This window comes from Chlorocebus sabaeus, chromosome 18 (genome assembly GCF_047675955.1).
Source record: "Chlorocebus sabaeus isolate Y175 chromosome 18, mChlSab1.0.hap1, whole genome shotgun sequence".
In the NCBI taxonomy this organism is placed as follows: Eukaryota; Metazoa; Chordata; class Mammalia; order Primates; family Cercopithecidae; genus Chlorocebus; species Chlorocebus sabaeus.
Window position 1 is genome coordinate 68258978 of NC_132921.1, and position 23708 is coordinate 68282685.

Sequence of the window (23708 nt, forward strand, 5' to 3'; positions counted from 1 at the left end):
TGACCTGAACAAATGTGAGGCTATCTATAGACTTTATCCTACTCAAAGTCAATATTCATTTTTCTTTGCTGCAGAAGTAATACACTTAAATATACGATACTGTCCCAAATTTACTGGGCTGAGGGTTTTTTATATTAAATGGCGCATTTATCATTTACAAATAAAAAGTAGATGTAATTTCTGAAATGCATCTGTTCCCAAGGTTTTAGATGAAGAACTGTGGATACATATCAGTACCTACAGTGGTTTTTCAACTTCACATTTTAAGAAGGTATTGTCTTAGTTTTATGCATTGGCATAAAGCACAGTAAGTAAACAGATGCCTCTTTTTATCTGAAAACTCTGGAGAATAAAGCATTCTTTGCATGTGTCTTTTCCATACACTCATGCTTGATAAGTTTCTTTATCTATAAAATTGGGATAATACTACCTACCTCACAGAGTTGTTTAAACAGCTCATGTACACCATCTAACACATGTTAGCAAATTTAGTCATTATTAGCTCACCCGTTTAATTAATAAAACATTTTTTAAAAGCATTTTGGATGAAAAACTTATGTTTTCTCAACATCTGAAAGTGCAATGAAAATAAATGTGTCCCTTCTTGATGAATGTAAAGAGCAAAGAGTACCCCCATTTCTTGAAAACCTAACATGTACTTGTTGCTTTAATCCTACGAGATGAATGTTATTTTCCCCATTTCACAGATGCAGCAACAGAGATTCCGAGATGTTAAGTAGCATGATCAAGTTGCCCTCCAGTAAGGGATAGATTAACTTGTTTTTCTACTTCATCTAGCTCCTAGGGATGTGTGGAAGAGACAGCAGATAAAACATTGTCCATGTGAGTAAAACATTCACATGGGCCTCTTCCTAGGCATACTTCTGGTTACTTTTTAATCAGTTATAAGAATGTTGTTTTTCCATTTCTGCTATTAGTCCTATGTGGATAAGGACATACTTCAGACTCAAGATTTCTAATGATGCCCCTTTTCATCTACCTCGAACCAGTCCCTACATCCTCCCCCACCAACAGTAACTTCTGGAAATAACATCCATTTGGCCTATAATAATAAAGTCTAATTTTCAGACAAGCTGCAAACGGTATCTGTTAATTTGATCATGACTGGGAGGAGGAAAGGGATGTGAGAGTGAGGTAAGAGTCTGGTAGTGGTGCATTGAGGGTGGGGGAGGCAAGCGTTCCCTTGCTCTGAGAGGGAATTACCTGACCCAAAAGGAAATCAAGTTTATTGTAACTTGACTAAGTCAACAGCAAGGTAATCCAGTTCTTCAATTTTTGATGTGGATGCTTTAAATGACAGTGTCACATTTTCTCCTTTTCTTCCCCAGAGCACACATTTCAAACCCCGCCTCTCTCCTCAGCCTGAGGTATGGTTTCTTAGTCTCACTCCTTGCAGCCAGGCAGGAAATGTTCCCAGCCACAGGATAAGCCTCCAGTTGGAAGCGGGCTGGGAGGGGGAGTGAGAAAAGGAAAAAAAAAGAAACAATGAAAAACAAACTTTACTAGAGCCGCTAGCAGGAGCCCCAAAGGATCCCGGCCGGTTTCCAGTTTCCTAGAAGCGGGGATCACACCTCCCCCCACACTCCCGACACATGCGCGCACACGCACACACAGGCGCACACACACAGGCACACACACGGACACACAAAGGCGCGCGCACACAGACACACACACGGACACACGTACACACGGGCGCGCACACAGAGGCACAAACGCGCACACAGGAACAAACATGGACACACAAAGGCTTACACACACAGGCACACACACACGGACACACAAAAGCGCACACACGGACACACAAAGGCACGGACACAAAGGCGCGCGCACACAGGCACAAACGCACACACAGGCGTGCACACATACACAGGCACACAAACAGGCACACACACACAGGCACACACAGGCACACAAACAAGCACTCACACACAGGCACACATGCAAACAGACGCGCACGCGCGCGCGCACGCGCACACACACACACACACACACACACACACACACACACACACACACTGCCCGCCCCTACTCCAGCCCGTGGGCGTGGTTCCCAGCGTCTGCGAATTCGCGCGCCCGGGGCGGGGCGGGGCGGGGCGGGCCTGCCCGGGGGCCACTGACAGCCGCGGGAGAGAGCGGCTGGTCGCACCTCCGGCTCCGCCGCCCAGCCGCTGACAGCCTCCCGGCGCGCCGGTCCATGCTGGTCCCGGTCTTTGTTCTGGGGCCGGCGCCGAGACATGCGCGGCTGACGATGGAGGTGGAGGACTCGGGCGGCGTGGTGCTGACCGCCTACCACTCGTACGCCCGCGCCCAGCCCCCCAACGCAGAGTCGCGCTGCGCGCCCCGGGCCGCCGCCAGCCACCCGCTCAGCAGGTACCCGGAGCCGCTCCCGCCAGGGCGGCGCAGTCGCACTGGGCTTGGGGGGTTCGCCGTGCAGCTGCGCCTTCTGCTTGGGCGCAGATTGTTGTTTCAAGTTTTGGTGGACTAGATGAGTGAGCCTGGGGTTCTTTGCATTGTCTTTGACTGGAGGTGGGAAATGCTCGAAGGCTGCACCAACCTGGGCTGAAGTCGTTGGCTAGCAGAGATTAGCAGCGGGATTGCATTCTTGATACGATTTGAGAATAAGTCACGTATATATATAGATACCTCATTTCGGCCAAAGTTGCCTATAAAATCTCGGGAAATTAAAAAATATTCCAAATGAAACACAAGCAGCACATGAAAAGAAAACATTAAAATACATAACCCTAAATCCTCAGAATACTCCTTTTGAGAGCTTGTTCAGTAACTGCATGCCTGTTAAAATGTAGGTTGAGAAATTCTCTAAAAAGTACGCCTCAGTAGACTCTACATGTTAAAACCTTTCAATTGTATAAATGCATTGGTGTCATTATTTGATTACTGCTAATGTCAACTCTATGCTGTCAATGCAATTATATTTCCTTTTGGTCCAAAGAAGCCTATACGCATCTCATCCTGTATATTTCAGATTTAATCAGGGATCTATGTTAAATTACTGTGTCAGTGATCATCCATTTGATGCAAGATCAAGGCCAATGAGACTCTCCTTAACTAAAACAAAAATGGTTAAGTGGGTAGACAAAAGTATTGTGATGAGTGAGATGGTTTGATATTTGATACATATTTGGGGGAAGTTTTATTTGTGTAAATGTGACTATCTGATCCATTGATGAGTGCTTTTCTTTACAAGTGGGCAATTTGAGTGATGTGTTTTCATCATATTTATTTTTAATCATTTCTTTTTTCTCATACTTTTAACTTTAGTTATGTGATAATGATTGCTTCTGTTTCCTAATTTAATTGATTGTGATTTTAATTGATTTCCTAATTAACAGATTGTGACGTTATTTCAAGGAATACTTTTTGGCTAGTATCCATGGGAAGAACAAACTACATTGGCAAGAGATCTATGTTGGACTTGGCTAACAAAGAAAATGTTGTTTCTTTCAAAAACAGCAGGTTGAGTGAAATCTCACTTTTATATAAAGACAGGGGGAAAATAACATTTTTTTCCAGCTTTAGGAGTTGTGCATATACTTTTAAAGGCTCCTTGAAAATATAAACTGGCATTTGTCTTTAGGGTATTTTCTTTTCTAAACATAATCATTGGCCGTAAGTACTCAGATTATGACTAAATATATATATATGTGTGTGTGTGTCTGTGTGTGTGTGTGTGTTGATGAAAAGCATGGGCCAAGTTTGTCCATTTCTTAAGCGATTCTAGTGTAGCTGCCCTGTCTATAATTCCCAGCAGCTGTCTCAGAGCGCCAGCCAGATTGTGCCATTTGGGCGATTTGAAACTACATCCGTTTCCAAAGCAAACTAGAAGCAGAAGTTCTATTAGCTCAGCATGTGGTCTTGTGGAATGATAATACATGAGAGCAAGCGTTACATATCAGAGCTAGTATTTCACCTTAAGGTTGCCAATTAGATTCACATTGTTCCAAGTTTGCATTTTTGGTGACTGCCCTGCACTCTATGGGAGCCTTGGTACCGTTGTCCCTCTGCTGCAGGCCCCCTGGCCCTCTGCAACCCAATCACAAGAGAATAGCTTAATTCCTTGGTCCCTAGTAAAAAAGCAATCAAAAAGAGGTTCCTGTATTTACAAAGAGCCAGAGGACACCATTAATCATAAGTCTGATAACAGAAATAATCAGGCCCAAGTTATTAACCTTTGACTCACTAACTAACGATCAATACTTCCTTTCAAGCCAAGAAGCAAGATCATATTGTTCTACTTCTGAAGAAAGCACTCTCTCTTTCAAGAATACCCTTTCCTTTAAATTGCTTGCACATTTGTAACCTATTTGTGGAGCAATGACCAGAATGGCACTAGAAAGCGTGGGCTTTTGTATCTAATTATCATTATTTTTTAGCTCTTGGTGGCATAGGTTCTCAAAGCAAACCATTCTTTTTTATTTTCTAGACCTCTACTACACTTGAGTTTATATGTTTTTAAGGGTTTTTTTCCTAGCCTTTTCCCAGTAAAATAGAATATAATATCTTTCTATTTGGTCATTTTTTTCCACTATTATATCCCCAGAGCTGTATCTGGTACATCGTAGTAGCACAATAAATATTTGTTGAATAAATTAATGAATTCCTGCCAAGATTACAAAATAGCCAAGATAAAATGGTGGGATTTTTAACTGCCAGCCTCAACCTGTTTGTGCCTACTATGTGCCAGCAACGTATTAGACATTTGGGTTACAAAGATAAATGGGACATAGTCCCTGCCCCAAGAATGTGGTCCTTTACCTTTCAAACCAGCAAGACTTTGAGAAAAAAGATGAAATAAGTGACAATATTTCTACATCAAGAGGCTTCAGATGTAAATCTGGATTTTTAGCTAACCATTAAAAAAAAAAAGATTGAAGGACGCAGCATCTCAGGCCTGCCCTGTTGCCTGCCATCCCTAGCTGAAGCTGAGCCAAGGCTGCTCCATCATGGGGGCTGCTGTGCTTGTTTGCCACGCTCTCCCTGTTTCCCTTCAACACTGAAGCAATTTCTTTAGGGCCTGCTCATTTTCTTTTATTTTACTAATTTTATCTTGTTTTCCATGTACTTGCCAGTTACTCAGGCTTGAGGTCACATTGGCAGACTCTGACTCTACACCAGTTACTACAGTGTGGCCTTGGGCAATTTTCTTCCGCTGCTTAGGATATTGACTAACACAAAGGAAGCACTAGATACATTAGCTGTATTCCTGCTGTTACCACTTTTAATCAGGTGTTGTTGCTGTAAAGAGGAGAGTCAAACAGTTTTGGTACTTGCATCACTATCAGAAGTGGACAAACAAAACAAGGTTAAGAAAGCCTTGTTTGTCAAGAAAAAAAAAGGGGAGCCATTTAAAACTCAAACATCTGAGTTTTATAGCTCTGATCTTGCAATTCCGAAGAATCAAAGGAATCATTCATACTTACCTCATTTTATAAATTAGTTAAAACTGTGTGTGGAGCATAATAAATGAAACCACCTGAAGTCATATAAATGCACTGGCTTTAGAGGGAGTTACGTGTACCTAAGAGATTCTAGGTTGGAATATATTGACAGTAAGGAATCCTCAGATTTAAGTTCTTTTTTTAAAATCAGTATTCAGAATATATAAGTTGATACGTTGATTTTTAATATATAGATTATCCTTTGTCCATCTTGTCCTGTTCTGTTTTTTGCTCTTTTAATTTGCATGGGGCAATCTGCTGTGGCATTTAAAATACTGTTATACGTATTTCCTTTTGAGCCTTTGGGATTCCTTCCCACACCTCCTGTTTCTTTAAGAATTATTTCCTATTTTTTTATTCAATTTCTGTCACCATATTCCTTGATTCTAATAGAGTGTGAGGATGGATAGACTTGGTTGTTAATTCTCATAATTTGAATTTTTCCTCATATTACTTTTATCTTTTAAAGTTTTCTTAGGAATTAATTTTAAGGACTCCACAAAGTCTGTTTTGGCTATGACTTTTCAGTAGCATGGCATACTTGTAACACAAATTTTAATTTGTTTCTTTGGAGCTAAAAGGCAAGAAAACCATGAAGATACAACATCTTTCTGTCCCTAATAGGCACACAAACTTTTCAGCAGTTTAAAGCAAGAGCATCATTCCCTCAGAGGAAGTTTTGGCAAACATATTTCATTCTCACTGATTTTCCATTTTGGTCAACTAATTTGATATTACAACAACAACAAAAAACATACTCAGCTTGCGTTTCTGGGCAGTTTAGGCTTATTCCTGATGAGGAACACCAAGTACCTTCTGGGTTTAGCACCTTTATATGCTTAACAGTGGCAGGGAGTCCTACTTGGTGTCTACAGTGCATTTCTAGATCATGGGGGATTCAAACCACTGCAAAATTTATTCATGCAGCGAAGAGACTCACAAGTCGTAAGTATTTGTTGGGAAGAAGAAAACTAATTCTTTTTTTCACAAAATTGTATATCCACATCCTATTGTAAAGGAAGAAAGAGAATAAAGTAATCATAAATGATCAGTTCTGTTAAATGGTTGAAATTAGAATAATGATTTTTAGAGAGGCCAAGCTTCTATTCAGAATCCAGAGTGAGACTATGGACAAACATACAAAATAATTTCACTGATAAAATGAAAGGTAGCCAAGGATAAAGCTAGATATTTTGTTTTTCAAGGGTTTCCTGAGTATATACAAATAATGAAATACAATTTTTTTTTAGTGAAGGTATAGTAGAAAATGGCCATGATTATTTCTGATATTTATCTAGTTATACCATAAACTTCCCGAGAGAGGACAAAAATAGAGGAGGGAAACAGCCAACTCTTCCTCGAAAACAAATATACAAGCTAACCAAGGTTATCCTAGGAATTCTAATTCTACAGCAATGTTTAAACTTCTATGAGGGGGCTATTGTTTCGTAACGATTCTTAATAATAAGATAATTTGATTAAAATGGAATTGATGATTATAAAGTACATATTTTATATTGAGGAAAAACTAAATTTAGCAGCTTTTAATGATAGATTTATTGGTACCTTCCTGGACTGAAATTAATGAATTAAGAAGACATTTATTTCCAGGTGCTAACTCTTACTGAGCATTCGTGTAGGCCTATATGAGTTAAGGTACACATGCACAGGGACACCAAATTCTGGGGGATACTAGGTATGCTTTCTTGAGAGGATTCAAAAACAGTAATGGAAATAAGATTCTTACTAGACAATAGGTATTTGTAGGTCATTCTTTATGTTATGGTTGAAACCAGAGTTGGTGTCTCTGGTTTCTTTTTACAGTGGGATCCCTGCTGAGCGTAGGTTCCTCTGTATGCAGAGCTGTTGGAAAACATCTGGTACATTTCCTTTGATGGTGTCATATGGCTACATATTTGGCCAGTTGCTCTATCCATTTTTAAGCTGCTCACTTCTCCCTGATCATTAATCTGTAACGTATGCACAAAAATTTAGGGAATTTAGAGTATTATAGAATCGCCTCACGTAGATGGAAGATGATGACTAAAAAGTCGTAACTTTTAACTTTCTATTTGGATGCAATTTTGAAACTTGCAAAAGTAGTCCAGAAAGTTTCTGCGTAACCTTTACCCAGATTCCCCAAATGTTAGCATCTTGCAAAACCAGAATACCATTTGTGAAAACTAAACAAAACTGATAGAATACTATAAACTAAACTACGAACTATGTTCTGATTTCACCAGTTTTCCACTAGAATTGGGATTTTCCTGTTGTAGAATTGAATGTAGGACTCCACACTGAATTTTGTTGTATCTCCCGAGTCTCCTGCAATCTGACAGTCTGTCCTTGTCTTTCATGACACTTTTTGAGAACTGGTTGGTGATTTATAAGAAGTCCTTCAAATTGTGTTGGTCTGATGTTTCTCATGATTAGATCAAGGTTATGGTTTTGTTTTTTGTTTTTTGTTTTTTTTTTTTTGAGCCAAGGTCTTGCACTGTCACCCAGGCTGGAGTGTAGTGGTCTAATTATGGCTCACTGTAGCCTCGACCTCCTGGACCTAAGTAATCCTCCCATCTCAGCCTCCTGAGTTGCTGAGGCTACAGGCACATGCCACCATGCCTGGCTAATTTTTGTATTTTTTGTAGAGATGTAGTTTTGCCATGTTGCCCAGACTGGTCTCAAACTTCTGGGCTCAAGTGATCTGCCCACCTTGACCTCCCCAGTTGCTGAGATTACAGATGTGAGCCTTCATGCCTGACCAAGCTTATGCATTTTTGATGAGAAATCTGTGGAAGTAATGTTGGTTTCCTCTGAGGGCATCATACAGTGGGATGCGATGTTGACATCTTACTAATATTGGTGTTAGGTTTGATCATCTGGATAAGGTGGTATCTGCCAGATTTCTGTACTATAAAGTTACTATTTTCCTCTTTATAATTAATAGCTACCTTTGGAGAGATACTTTGAGACTATGGAAATATCCTTTTTCTCTTTAAACTTTCCTTTTAGCATTTATCTGTGGATCTTGTCAGTAAAATTCACTAAGGTGGTGTTCTAAAGGTGACTTTCTATTTCTCTCATTTCTTCTATATTTGACTTACTTTACATACTGTGAAATAGACATCTAGGAGTCTTGCTGATTTTGTTTTTACCCCATTAGTTTTTAAAAAGTCAGCCAAATATAAATAGGCATCAACAGTCATTTAATCCACTCTTTTTTTTTTTTTTTTTTTCAGTTTTGACGCAAAGTATAAAAAATGGTTTAATTTTACCTGGTCTGACTTTATGAAAGCTCTAAAGATAGATTTTCTATTTTTTAAAATTTTTTGGAAGCAAATGTTTATTAATAGACTCAAAGAAAAAAAATCGGCTGGGTGCAGTGGCTCACACCTATAATCCCAGCACTTTGGGAGGCCGAGGTGAGCGGATCACCTGAGGTTGGGAGTTCAAGACCAACCTGACTAACATAGTGAAGCCCCGTCTCTATTTAGAAAAAAATACAAAATTAGTCGGGCGTGGTGGTGGGTGCCTGTAGTCCCAGCTACTTGGGAGGCTGAGACAGGAGAATCACTTGAACCCAGGAGGCTGAGGTTGCGGTGAGCCAAGATCATGCCATTGCACTCTAGCCTTGGCAACAAGAGTGAAACTCTGCCTCAAAAAAAAAAAAAAAAAAAAAAAAAGAATCAGAAAGTTGCTAAATTAAATGCTGTGTAAAGAGAGTGTAGCTGTTCTTAAATCCCAGTTTGCCTACAGAGTATTACTGAAACTATCTTTTATTCTTTTAGAATTATCTTTGTACCTGATGGAAAACATTTTCCTCTTACTAGTGTTCCGGAGATGTTATGTGAACATCTGCAAATGTATTTTAACTAAAGTAAACATTCTAATTTGCATGTAATCAGAATTTTTTCACATTCCATCCTCAAACTAAACAATTTTGTTTCTGAGGTAATTGCCATGTTCTTATTTCTCAACCATATGGTCTCTAGATATCAGTTCTAGCCAAGAATAAAAGTAAAATGTTATATAGCAAAGCAAAGGAGGTAAATGGAATGTTTTTCAGAAGAAAATTTTGGAAATAAATTCTATCTATTTAGGCAATACACTTTGCTTTGTTTTTAAGCCTCTTTGGATGAAAATAAGTCAGGCAAACCCTTAAATAGTGTTAGAAATTAACCTTTTCTTAATAACTGTTATCATTAAGACGGCATAATTGCATGTGTTACTAAAGTAAAGGTACCTGTTGAGATGTGTAAGTTTGCTTGCTTTACTAATAGTCTATATTGGTATATTGTTTTATTTCCTAAAAATTGAAATTATTACTTATTTCTTCAGGCAGCTCTGAAAGTCTTTAGCAGTACTTTTATTTCTAATATTGTTACTTTTAACATGGTTTGTAATTTACTTTTGATTAGATAACCAGCTTGTTACAACTATGTAAAGTAAATGTGGTTTAAAGGACTAAAGTGTATACTCTTTTGTTAAATAATTTGATAGCATTTATTTTGGTTTCTTTGAGAGTTTTTTTTTTTAGCTTGTTTGCTTTTTGTCTCTTGCTGTGCTCTGGTTATTGAGTTAGTGAGTTTTCCATAATGTATCATTCTTTATCATGTGAAGTTTCATACATCATTTTTTCGTGATTACTGTAGGCTGTGCATCACAACAAAATAATAAAGTGTACAAAAACTTCAAGTTGCTTTAGTCTCTAAAGTGGAAAGTAAAGAAAGTAGATTGTTTTGCTATATATGCATCTTCTTAACTATCTGGGGTTTATGACACATTCTTTGAGTATCAAATGTGTTATGTCACTCTTCAATAAATGAATAATATAGATAAACTATCCATTTGACAGGTAGTTAGTGCCATGTAATTCCAAGGTTGGGATAACATATACTAAGTATCCCTTAGACAACCAGCTGCCTGTGTCATGTTACTCTTAAAAACTAATTAAATCTATGCATTCCTTTTCTGATCCCTTAGATGAATAGATGATGACTGCATACAAACACATAATACAAAGCATAGGAAGGAGAAACTGGAAACCAAGGACAAAAGTAGTAGGTAGTATTTCTTAAACTGTCGAACACTTGAGATTTATTTGTGCTATTTTAGCAATTGTAAGTTTGGGTACTGATTATCTTTTATGTACCAGAGATAAATCTTTGTCTCTTTGTTAAACTTTGTGGTTAGCCACAAAATTTACTTATGTACATTTATAGTGTACAGGGAAAAAAATCCCATTGAAATTTCCTATTGAGTATTCATTTATGAAAATCAATTTAGAAAACACTGACCAACGCTCTTGCCTTAAAAAGAAACCACCTATTAGTGTATTTACCTTTATACAAAGGTCCATCAATTATTTTATGTTTTTGAAGATCAGTGGAGAAATCTGACAGTGACTAGAAAAAATTCTCAACATCCTAAAATGACATTATAACTCATACTATGATATTTGATTTATTTCTTCTCTCCACTTTTCCTCTCACCCTCACTACAACACAAAAATTTATGTAGTAGCCAAAGTTACATGTTAGTGGTTGGGATTAAATCTATATTTAAATGACAAGAGATAAAAAGCAGAAAGGAGAGAGAGAATGAATAAACGCAGTCAAAGAAGTGAGGACTAAAGTTCTCTGAAGGTTTCCTCGAGAACTGTAGCCAGAAGAGTTCTGGCCTACCATGTCAGGCTGCCATCTACCACCATAATGCTCATTTGGTAATCAGTCATGCGCTAATCATGCCCTATGGTCCTGCGATGTTGATTCTTTAAAAATAAGTCCTAGCTTTAATCAGAGCTTACAAATGAGGCAAGCACTATGCTAAAAGCTTGACATACATTATCCCAGTTATTCTTTGCAGCAGTTCTGTGGCACAGGAAGAAACCAAAGCACAGAAGTAACCCAAGATCACACAGCAAGGAGCGCCAACATTCCAACACAGTCTCTTCTAGAACTGGTGCTTTTAATCTGTTATTTAAATCTTGTAACATTATTAGTATATTATGGATTTATTGTTTCTCTGCCTCAATTTGATTATTGAGAGCGAGGACAATACCGGTATAGCTCTGTTAATAACCAGCAAGAGCAACTTCCACATAGTAGAGGTTATAAATATTCAGTCTTTTTTATAAATATTCAGTTGATTTAGTCTTTCGTTTTGCAAACATTTCTATTCTGTTTTAATGGAATAAGCATAGAAGTGGTTATGAATGGATATATGAAATTGATTTAAATATAATAATATATTTGAGAACTGTTATCACTTGAAGGAAGTTCAATAATAGGATTTTTAAAAATTTATATTCTTACCCTTCACATAGTCTTATTTAAGACTATATTTAACAGTATTTAAAACTAGACAAAATGTTCTAGAGAAGACATTCAAATTGACTAAGAAGGTAAGATCTAGGCAGTCAGTAACAGGAAATCTTCCTATGGGTGAGCTTTTCTTTCTCTCTCTCTCTCTCTCTCTCTCTCTCTCTCTCTCTCTCTTTCTTGCAGAAGGAGGGCAGGTTTTAATCCTTTAATCTTTAGGTTTATGTTCTTAGTAACTAGATCTTATAATTTTTCACTTTAGTTTTATTAGTTGCTTTTTTAACTACTAAAATATATTTCTATAGTTTAAAAACATTTTTTTGCTTAATTCATTGCAGTATGATTTATACCATAAGAATTCTTTGTGTGTGTGTGTGTGTGACGAGTTTCGCTCTTGTTGCCCAGGCTGGAGTGCAATGGTGTGATCTTGGCTCACCGCAACCTCCGCCTCGCAGGTTCAACCGATTCTCCTGCCTCAGCCTCCCGAGTAACTGGGATTACAGGCATGTGCCACCACGCTTGGCTAATTTTGTATTTTTAGTAGAGACGGGATTTCTCCATGTTGATCAGGCTGGTCTGGAACTCCTGACCTCAGGTGATCTGCCCACCTCGGCCTCCCAAAGTGCTGGGATTACAGGCATGAGCCACCTTGCCCGGCCCTACCGAAAGAATTCTTAATGAACATTGAGAAACAACACTTCATGAGAATTAATGAGTTCTTCCTCTATTCTCTCCCAATTTTCAGTCAAGTTTTCACCTTGTCCGAGTTGAAGGCAACCAGGGGATCAAGTCAGGTCCTAGACAATGATCATTGTAGAGATCACTGTTCTGTTCTAAATCTTGCTCAAAAATGTAGGCTGTGGAAACTCAGACTCCTGAGCCATCCCTAGTCTCCTGTAAGCCCGAGTACAGCCCTTGTCCATCAGTGACCTTGGAGCCATGGATGATGCCAACCTCAGAAGAGCCTCAGATATTTCCATTTAGAAAACCAATCCTAGGCCCATTTTAGTCTGGACCTGAATCCTCTGCAAGGTCAGAATCATAATGGCCCTCAGTCTCTGGGCCCTTGTGTTAATTTTTCAAGCTATTCATTTTAATAAACTTTAGTTCTTAGGACGCCAGAACTACAGAGATAGGACAATCATTTTCATGATACAATAAATAGTAGTCTGGGCTTCTCTGCTAACTGCCATGTCTTCGGGAGTGTCTTCTCATTATTTTTAACCAGTTAGGCAGTTCAGAGTATGTTGCTAATGAGAACTAAGTTTCATGAAGACCAGTCATGAGTAAGGACAGCCAGGAACAATGTCTGTGCTACAACTGGAAAGCAAAGTATGGAAAAGTGTCTTGCCTAGAGCCTCATAGGGAATTACCAACCCGTCCAGCCAGGTTCAACCACCTGCTTCCCGTCACCATAGCATTCGCGCACGCCTACAGCATAGTCTCCTGGGTTCGGGGAAGCAGGCAGGCCAATAGCAAGGAAAACATGGAGGAGGGGAGAACTGGCTCCCTGACTAGGTATGTAGCTAGAGAAAAGGTGGTGTCGATTATGAGAATGGCATTTCCTTAGCTTCCTTTCAAACACTGTTACAACCATCTGTGCACATTATCTTAGTAAGTGTAAGTTGGAGAGTCTTGAAAACATATTTGCTGTGATTTTTCATTGTCATCTTAAAAACAAAAAAATTACTGACCTCAATAGAGTAAGCAATTAATGAAGGAAAGAGCTGACTGTAAGTTTCCACAGATGCTGTTTTGAAAAACAGAGGATGCCTGGCCCTGTGATTTTTAACATACCACAACTGAACTCCTTTCCCTCCTCATTTATAAGGCTCTTGTGATTACAAGGTCAACTTGGCAACTGTTTTCATAAAATCTGAATTGTGCTGAGTTGCAGAAAGCTGCAGGCTGGAGGACTCCCACCTCTTCCAGCTGCTGGAGGCATGGAATTGGAAAAAGCAGGCCAGGCTCTGCATGTCTAAAGCTGTGTCATCCTTCATGAGGCAATGATCCCACACCAGCTAAAATAACATGAGTCATTGCTTATAAGAAGCCCAAGTGAAGCTGATTTCGATTATACCGATCCTAAACAAACATGATACTCCTCTTATCCAGATGATAAAAAAGTTCTTATTGTGGGAGTTAGGAAAAAAAATAGCACCAATTCTCTTTAGAGTTCATGGAAGTGCTTTGCCATTTAGCGGGCTTTTAAAGTGTATCTTAAACAGGAATTCGTCATTTAGCCAAATCTTACTCTAGGTTATTCTTGCTTTTGTTTCTTACTCCCCTACCCCCAACCTTGCCCACATCCAGTTTGGCTCATTAGTATTTTAATCTGGTTTGAAAGCTGTTTGGATCAAAATCCATAAAATCAAAACTGTAATCTTGTAGCTCTTTGCTTTTATTCTTTTCCAGGATCCCCCAATCGCTTTATTCCTCTAGAGTATGAAAGATGGTTTTCAAGTAGACCACAAAGAGCTGGAGAAATGGTTTAGAAGGGTAATGAAGTAGCTTAAGTAAAGCTGATGAAGGCCTCGGCTGGAGTTGTGGGAATATGGATGAAAGAGACTGAAGGATTCCACGGGGAAAACAAGCAAAGAAGTTGGTATGATTTGGTGATTAAATGCATGCTGAGAACTAGGAACACATGACTTGGTTTTCTTTTTTTTCTTTTTCTTTTTTTTTTTTTTAAGATGGAGTGTTTTGCTCTTGTTGCCCAGGCTGGAGTTCAGTGGCGTAATCTTGGCTCACTGCAACCTCAACTTACTGGGTTCAAGCGATTCTCCTGCCTCAGCCTCCTGAGTAAGTGGGATTATGGGCACCCACCACCATGCCCTGATAACTGTTTTTGTATTTTTAGTAGAGACAGGGTTTCATCATGTTGGCCAGGCTGGCCTCGAACTCCTGACCTCAGGTGATCCACCTGCCTCAGCCTTCGTGCAGGGATTACAGGCATGAGCCATCGTGCCCAGCCATGACTTGGTTTTCTGTCTGGGAGTGTTAGGTACTGAAGTTGGGAATTGTGGTGGATGAGCAGATTGTGGATGGGCAGACAATGAGTTTGACATGTGAAATTTCAACCTTTAGGTTCTTGTGGGATAATTAAGTGTATGTGCTCAGCGACAGGTGGCTATACAAGTTGGAAGCCTAGGAGGGAGATCAAGGCTGAAAGTTCTAAGCTATTTATTCATGGGAGACTTAAGCATTTCAGGGATAGTTAAAACTGGGCTTGGATGAGATCTGGCAGGAGAGGGTAAAGTCTCTATAGAGACAGCAGTGGAACAAGGATGGAAACTTGAGTAATGCCAGCTAGGGAAGGGCAGGGCTTGGGAGCCCGTAATGGAGACCAACAGAATGAGAGCTTTCCAGAAGCAAAGGCAGCAGGCTCAGAATGATCAGACAGCCACATCAAAAGTAGCTAAATGACCAATATGGTAAAGAAAATCATCCACCAGATTAAGTAGTGCGAGTATCAGTGATGATCTTTGCTATTGTGGGTTTAATACAGTTGTAGAGGTAGAAGCCACTTTGCTGCAAGTTGAAGAGTGATTGTGAGTTAAGAAAATATAGGCAGAAAGTAGATATGATTCCTTCTGAAAGCTTAGCTTGTAAAAAGGAAGAGAGAGAAGAGGGAGACTGAAGAGGAGAACTTTAACAAATGTACCCCAAAGAACTAAAATTCTGATAAAAGTCAAGAAAGAAATCTAGCATTTCTAAAATGCAGGACTTAAAAATCCATTTCTTTTTTTACTTAAAATCCTTTGATAATACATTTTTGCATATAGGATAAAACTTTATTCTTAGCCTCAAATAATATGGAAGCATTTCTAGAACAAGAATATTGTCTATTTTCTTCATTACTGGATCCTTAACTACCTTCCCCTCTCCCTCATCAGAGGGCCTAGCACTTACTAGAGTCTTAACAAATGGTTAACTGTGGAGGCTGAAGTGTGGAAATGTGATTTCTCTTTTGTTGGAAGCTACCAGGGAAGTCTTCCAAAATCTGAGCATCTCTTCCTTTACAAAGTCTTTCCTGAGAGAGAAAATACACTAAATTAACCTTTATTCATAGAATCATATATACTATTGATAATATGCTATAGAAATAGGAATAATAAAAAATCAAACTGGCAACAATTATAAACAATAATAGCTTCATACATAAAACTGAGTGCAGCATGGATAGATAATTAATAGAAAGTAAATATATCCCTCGTTTTAAAAGATTAAATTTTACTTGAGTCATTTCACTCATTAAAACAAGAAGAAATTAAGCTCTGATTCTTGCAATAAAAAGTGAAATTAAACAAATATTTATTGAACCTCTGTATGCCATATGTGATATCGGATGCTGGGGCTACAAAAATGGTTAATAGCTGGTCCTTAAGTGAGAAGTGTGTTCATGATCAATTTCTGCTGCATCCAAAGTTCACTCCTTGAGGACAGAAACTGTCTCTTATCTCTGTATCCTTAGCATTTTAACCTACTGGCCCAGAATTGACACTCAATATGTGAATGGTTCAATGAATGAATGATTGAAAAAAAAATGCATAAGATACTCTAGGAAAGGGGAGAAGATGTAACTAACATTTAGGGCTCGGGTTGGTGAGAGAGGGGTTAAGGAAAACTTCTTGGAGGAGTGGATAGCTCAATTAAGTCTAAAGAATGAGCATGAGTTAGTAGGGGGGGATTTTAAGAGTTGGAAGAGTGTTTTTGGCTGAAGAACCAGCGTAAGGAAGAGGCGTTGCAGCATGTAACCACAGATGCTGGTATTGCTGATACCATGAAATATGAGATGAGGGAGGGAGAGTAGAGACCATTTAATGTGCACTTTGAGTAAAATGATTAGGGTCAGACTGTACTCAGTGACGTACCCAATTTCTTCATTTGGATTATGAAGGGGTTCCATTAGTTGACCTCAAGGGTCTTTTCTCACGCTTGAATTCTGTTTTTCCCTATTATTAAGTTGGAAGTGAGGGTAATTAGACAATCCTAGATTTTTAACTAAAACACAGTTTTAGACCTGTGCTAATTTTATGATAACACCTTTCTCCCCTCTCATTGAACTGTACTTATTTAATTGATCTCTCAGGTACTTTTGCTGTCTGTACAGTAGCATGAAATTGTTACCTAATTTTAGTACATTCCATTACTCAAAGTGGCGCTTGGTTTATTGCAACTAAGCTACCTAAGTCCAGATAATATATTAATAAGATGCTTGTGTTTAAGATTTTCTTTGAAAAATATAGCCTGTCCAATAAGCCAAACTGATTTTTGTTTTTCAGATGATTGTGAATTGACAACTCAATTAATAGGAATGTTAGGGAGTGTTTAAAAATGCTATAGCACCTTATTTTATTTATGTTTTTCAAAGTTAAAGACAGTATTCACTAATAACTTCTTTTTTGAAAGATGTATTTTATGTGCTAGTTTAATAATTTCATTTATACTTAATTACATTTAATTTAACTATGTTTATATTTCATTTAATTAAAATACTTTATACTCTATTTTGGCACAAAATTAGAAAAATTTAATAGAAGTTAAATTAAACTGGAGACGTCCAAGAAACATGGGAGCATACTGTTGAATATTTTCCTTGTGTTTTTAATAATTCAATAAAACACACACACATACATTTTAAGAGGAAAAATCTATTTCACTTTTTTCCCTCATTTTCTGCTTTTGAGTGTCCTCTGACATACGAGGTCCTAAAACTGATATCTGATGACATATTACAAGAACGTGCCTGGGAAGGAAATGGGCTTATTAGAGGCTTGACAGGAATTTCCCTGCACCAAGGAACACTTTTTCACCTTTCTTTCCCCCTTCTTCACCTTTCTATCTTCACTTCATCTTCTTATCCATTACCATGGAGGGAAAATTATATAATGGTAATGAATCTAAAGACCTCCAGGATTTCTGAAGCCGTACCCACAAACAAATAAAAATAAATGCTTTATATAGTGATAACAGTCTGTTTAAAAATCGAGATATACTTCCTCTACCATAAAGTGCACTGTTAAATATTCAGTGCCATGATTTTTGACCCATGTAACTACCATCCAAAACAAGATACATAACATCTCCCTCACCCCAGACATTTTCTTCGTGCACTTTGTTCCTTCAATTACTCCTTCCAGGCAACCCATTTCTGACTTCTATCACCAGAGATTAGCACTGCCTGTTCGTGGAAGCCATCTAAACGGAGCATCACAGAATGTATGATTTGTGTCTGGCTCCTTCGCTCGTCATAATAGTTTCTGACGTTCAGACACACCATTTCATCGGAGCCTGAAAGTGCCAGTAATGTGTACAGACGGTTTGGTGGTTTTATCCTGTTATTGTACTTGACTCTCATCCTGCTGTCTGGCAGCTATTGGCTGTTGGGTTAAGAGGGGCTGGGCAAGGAAGCAGGTTTAGAGTAAAACCCATCACACTGTGAGAAAACTGAACTCAAGATTCTATTCCCAGGACACTGCATCTGGAGACTCATTTCTCCATTGTAGACCCAACCAAGATTGGGATGTAAGCAAGTTTATTTTTGTGCCTGATCAATTTACTTTGGCTTCCTGGAGCCCTTCTATTTTCCCTGTAGTGCTCCACGAAGAGATCATTTTGTTCTAGCAAGGAACAGTCTTAGCATTTAAGGTGTTTTACCTTCCCAAAGCATATATACATTTCTTTAAACCTCTAATAGTGAGACTCCAGGTCTCATTCAGGGAACGGAATGTTCTTTAGGCAGGAAGTCACATACCTCGGTGCACGTAATTTAGACCAGGGGTGGCACAGTTTTTCTGCAAAAGGTCAGTATTTTAGGCTTCACTGGTTATATTTTCTCTGTGGGAACTCTACTGTTGTTACCGAAAAATCAACTATAAACATTACATGAACCAATAGAGTTGATTGTGTTCTGATAAAACTTTATTTAGAGAAACAGGTAGTAGCCTGGATTTGGCCTGTGGGCCATAATAGTATCCGACTCCTTTACATAGCTTTAGATAGCTTTCTGCTCCGCCTACTCATGAGGCTTGTGTAGCAAGCCTATCCTAGCAAAATACGGAGAATTAGTTTTCCAGAATACAGAAAGCTGAAAGGAACCTGGGATTGCACCTGTTACAATCTCTCATTTTTAAGTGAGGACACTGAATCTCAGAGTAGTAACTTTTCAAGGTCACAAGGAATCAGCGAAGAGTCCAGACAATTCAGCCTTCAACAGTTTCTGATGGATATGAGTCACATTACCTCAAATAGAGTATCATGTTGACATTTGGAGAAACTGTCTTAGCTCATGCATTTTAAAGGAATAAAAGCGACAGAGAGAGAAACGGGTATAGGAATTCAGGTGGTAGTGTTCTGAAAACTTAACCAGGGGTCAGCCAAGAAAGGATGAGAGTTATACATTTAGCAAGTAGATTGATTCATGAAACAAAAACAGCACTGTGTATTGAACACTTTGTCCAAGTCAGTTTTAAAATTATATATGTGTGATGAATGAATAATAAATAATTTTAACTGAGAAAATAGATACCTCTAGATTCTGTGATATTCAGTTCATCCATCCATTTACTCTTTCTTTTGATTTTTTTTTTAGCAAACATTCATCAAGTATCTTCTCTTGAAGGTATCATGAAAGAGCAAAGCTAATCAAGACAGAGTTTCTGTGCTTGAGGAGCTTATACTGGAGCCCAGGCGAACTGGGAACCATTTCTTGTTTAGTATTGTATCCTCTAAAGAGGAAACAGGGTTTGCTTCACGGAGGACGTGATATTTGAGTTGGGCATGTGGATATGCTGTGATATGTGTATATTGGTCTATAGATGAAGGTAGAGGGTAGGGAGACGGAGTCAGTAATTCAGGTTGGATATATTTAGGGATTGGCAAGCGAAGTAGCAATAGTTTTTGTAGATATGTTTGGCAGGGTTTAATTTGTGGGATGAGATTGGCTCAACAGACCACTTGTCAAAGAAATGTCAGTTGTTTCAGCCAAAGCAATTAAAGTAAGTTAATAAAAGTACCTCACTTTGGGGGGTTGTCTTCAACTCTATAGATGCCATATAGTCTATTGAAGTAATTAAAATACTGAATTTAATGTTAATGCATTAATCTGGAAAGAATCAGACTCAAGCAAAAAATCCTTTTAGCGCTCTTGAAGAGTTCATGCTTCCCCACACAAAAAATACCCAAATAACTGGTAGAAGCTACTTTACACATTGGAAGTAGCTGATTTAATAGCTACTAATCATAAACATATGCTGGAATCGTAGTGGTTCAGCCAGAGTGCCAGGATTCAGACTTCACATTTAGTAGAGACGTGCATAACTCTTACCCACAATGACTCACACTTTCTGTGTTTACCTTGGCTTATGGTTGGATGACCCAGCTGGGTATCCAGTGTTGTGCACCAGAGGCACATGGGGCAAGCAGAGGGGGAAGGCTTTCACTTGACACTAATGAAACACTGGCCTGCCTTAGGCATTTTGGTAATGTGAATGCAAAAATATTGCTAATAACAGAGCATATTTTGGAGGCCATCTCAAACCTGGTCAGCTGCATTTAAGCTCATGGCCACTGGTGTTGTGGAATGCACCCTTGTTTGCTTTGAAAGTGGTGAGGGAGATCTAGTTAGAGATTGTCTGCCTTCCTGGAATGACACCACCCCTAGAATAGAAATCTCCACATTCCCAAACAAGATTCAACCTAAATCAGCAAATACTCAGTTCAACAAACCAGTTACTGCATCAATGCCTATTTTGGGAAAATTTTACGTTCAGGATATCTTTACATTTATAGATACCATGACTATATTATATACCTGGAGAGAGCTCTCACAGTATTAAGAGTGTTTCTCTAGTACCTGGAGATTAGCTTTGAACAAGTATAGGGCAGTTCAATATAAAAATAGCACATGGCTAACATAGGGCCCGGCTCGAGTGACTGCTGTGTTGGAGGCTGCTGTCTGTGTTGTCTCCTTGAATCAGGACACTTCTGGGCAGCACTGCCATGATGGGCAACTTCTGTGGCTTGGATGTTTCTGGCTGATGTGAGAAAGCTGATGGAGCAGAGGCTGGGAGGACTCTGGGCATACCAGAAAATACCATATGAATAGGATGTTTCTGTTCTCAGAAGTGAGAAATGCTGGCAGTCAACATTTAACAAGGTCAGGGGCCAAGAAGTTACTGCCTTCTAGTCATTTCTCAAGGAAGGTATAGAGGAAGCCGAAGCCTTTCAGTATTTCCCACATGTTTACTGGAAATTATACAAATTGTTGACTAATAGGAAGACAAGGGAAATTAATCCTTTTTTTGACCCTCACGTGCACAATTTTTGGCCCATTTCCTAAATGGGAGTTTGCTCTGTGTTTCTAGTGCCTTCCTTGCTTTCCCATGTGGCTATGTGATCTGCACAGGAGACCATCAGTCCCTACTCTTGTGTGCCAGGATGGAGGCAAAACATATTTGTTTATGTAAATGTTTATGCATGCAATATGTTTATGCATATTTGTTTATCCTCATTCTGAGGTTGGGGATAAAGCTGCTAGCACATCTCTGACCAATATAATCATAACATTAGACAAAAATGTTTGAGCTAAAAGTCAAAATCATAACATTAGACAAAAATGTTTGAGCTAAAAGTCAATCGGTGCAAACAAGTGATCTGATCACTTGTTATATATTATCCATTCAGTAGGCCATAGTATACTAAAAATAGAAATTCAAGAAAGGCTAGCCAAAGTTATAGGTAGCAAATCAGTAGCATATGCTTATAGGAAAGTTAGAAATGTAAAAGCCAGATATTACTCTCTCTCCTACAAATATTCCTTGGTAGTACTGTCTGACAAAATGCTGGACTGGAGAGATATTTTCCTTTACCCAGGGTTTTATAATCTGCTTTGATTGCATATAGCCTCCCAGCAGTTTATAGGACATTTGAGCCCCAAGGACCCGTAGAAAACATGTAACCTTATTTTGCAAATGAAGAAACTGAGATGTTAATCAACTCAAGTCTCCAATGTTCTAACATTTCTCTGCCATTTTTTTAAATGGTAAGATCTCATCATCGTGCTTTTTCACATTGTATTCTTGCCATTCCTTCCCATATAATATGTGGCATTAGAGAATAGCATCACTCTGTCCACAGAGTGAGAGAGAGCTTATATGTATCCAAAAACAGATTTTGGGGGAATGCTTAGCATCCATAGATTCAAGATTGTACTCTTTCTCAGGCCTTGGTATAGATGACGTATTTAGAGTAGTAATATAATCAGTCTGCCCTTTGAAAGGTTGTATTTTAATGAAAATGAGTGTTCTATTTTAAAACTAAAAATTAGAACATAATTAATTATCACCGACAGGTTATTCTCAGGTAGCTTCAAAAATATACCCTCAGTGCACATTTAAAGTTCAGTGAAGATTCCAAGAAGGAAAAAGGGATATATTCAAAACGGCATTTGTGATGATCTCCAACTTAGTTTTCTTTTCTGGGTTCCTTCCTTCTGTCTATTAGACTTTTCCTTTTGGAGAAGGCAACTTAAACTCCCATGCCTTACTGGGTGCCCGCTCTCATGTGTCTCTGGGTCTGCATGCATGGTATTAATTGCTAACATCTACTGAGTGCTTCCTATAAAGCAAGCACTATTCCAAATGCTTTACATGTATTAAAGCCCCTAGGGTTTACTCCTATGAGGTAGGAATTTTTTGCTTCTAATTTTACAGATTTAGAAACTGAGATGCAGGGTAACTAACTGACCCAAGTGAAGTATGATAATGCCAGCCCAAAACCCATGCTGCTGCTGTTGCTTTTTAAAAATTGTGGTAAAATATACATTCCACAATACAGCTCATGCCTCTTAGCTGTCACACTGTGTTCCCTTTCTATACATCTTATTTCTTTGCCTGAAGAGCCTCTTTCCCAGTCTTCACCTAGTAAGTACTATAGTCCTCGGAGATTGGGTCATATGTTACTGTCTTAGTCTGTTTTTTGTTTCTATGAAAGAATATCAAAGACTGGATACTGTATAAAGAAAATAAGTTTGTTTAGCTCATGGTTCTAGAGGCTGGAAAATCCAAGTGCTTGGTGCTGCATATGGCCAGGGCCTTTGTGCTGTGTCACAACATGGTGGAGGACATCACATGATGAGAGGGAAAGAGTGTGCCAGCTCAGGTCTCTCTTCTTCTTATGAAGCCACAGTCCCATCGTGGAGGCCCACCCTGATTACCTTACCTAATCCTAATTACCTTTCAAAGGCTCTACCTCCAAATATCACCAACATATGAATTTGGGGATTAACTTTTCATCACATAAAATTTAAGGGACATATTTAAAACATAGCACTTAACATAATCTAAAGCCTTCCTTAGTACCTTTTCCTGTTTTCTTCCAATCTGGGTCTAGATTATTTCCTTTATGCTACCAGTGAACCCTGGGCCAGTTGCAGTCATAAATTTATTATTTCCAAATGTAGTTAATGATGCTACTCCTCTGTAGCTGACCCCTACCCCTGCACTGGACTGCAGTTTCCCTGAGAGCAGAAGTCAGGGTTTATCTTTCTGATTTCAGTACCCAGCAACATGCCGTAGAAATATTTATGGAATAGAGAGAGGGAGGCAATGTATAATTTTTTTAAATTGAAAAACAAAATAACTGACTGCTTAAAATTTTTCAGAGAAGACAATTTTTTACATTTTACAATGAGACATAGAAAATGATACACCTAAGAAACACAGAGAAATGTTAATCTAGGTCAGGTTCCACATAGCCAGCTCCTAATATTTTCACTTTGTCAGATTTTATCTCTTGTAAAGAAAAAAAAAAAATTCCCAGGAGGTGAAAGAGAAAGGAAATGCTTTTGTTTTTCAACTGTGAAACTGGAGTTTCCATGACCTCATTGTGAGGCCATCGCTCTTCTTGG

General features: G+C 38.6%; 1 protein-coding gene across 5 annotated transcripts in view; it reads left to right on the forward strand.

Annotated features, from left to right (window-relative positions):
* Nucleotides 1-2116: 2116 nt before the first annotated feature.
* ARHGAP28 (Rho GTPase activating protein 28) overlaps nt 2117-23708 on the forward strand; it is a 195121-nt gene continuing 173529 nt past the window's right edge. For 3 of the 5 annotated variants that reach the window (XM_007974605.3, XM_007974607.3, XM_007974608.3), the window contains exon 1: nt 2117-2391. In XM_007974605.3, the coding sequence (XP_007972796.1) occupies nt 2216-2391 (176 nt within the window). In that variant the 5' untranslated portion in view covers nt 2117-2215. Of the gene's footprint in view, nt 2392-14152; nt 14403-23708 lie in introns of those variants that run through there. The other 2 variants (XM_007974612.3, XM_073006463.1) reach the window with 2 other exon arrangements.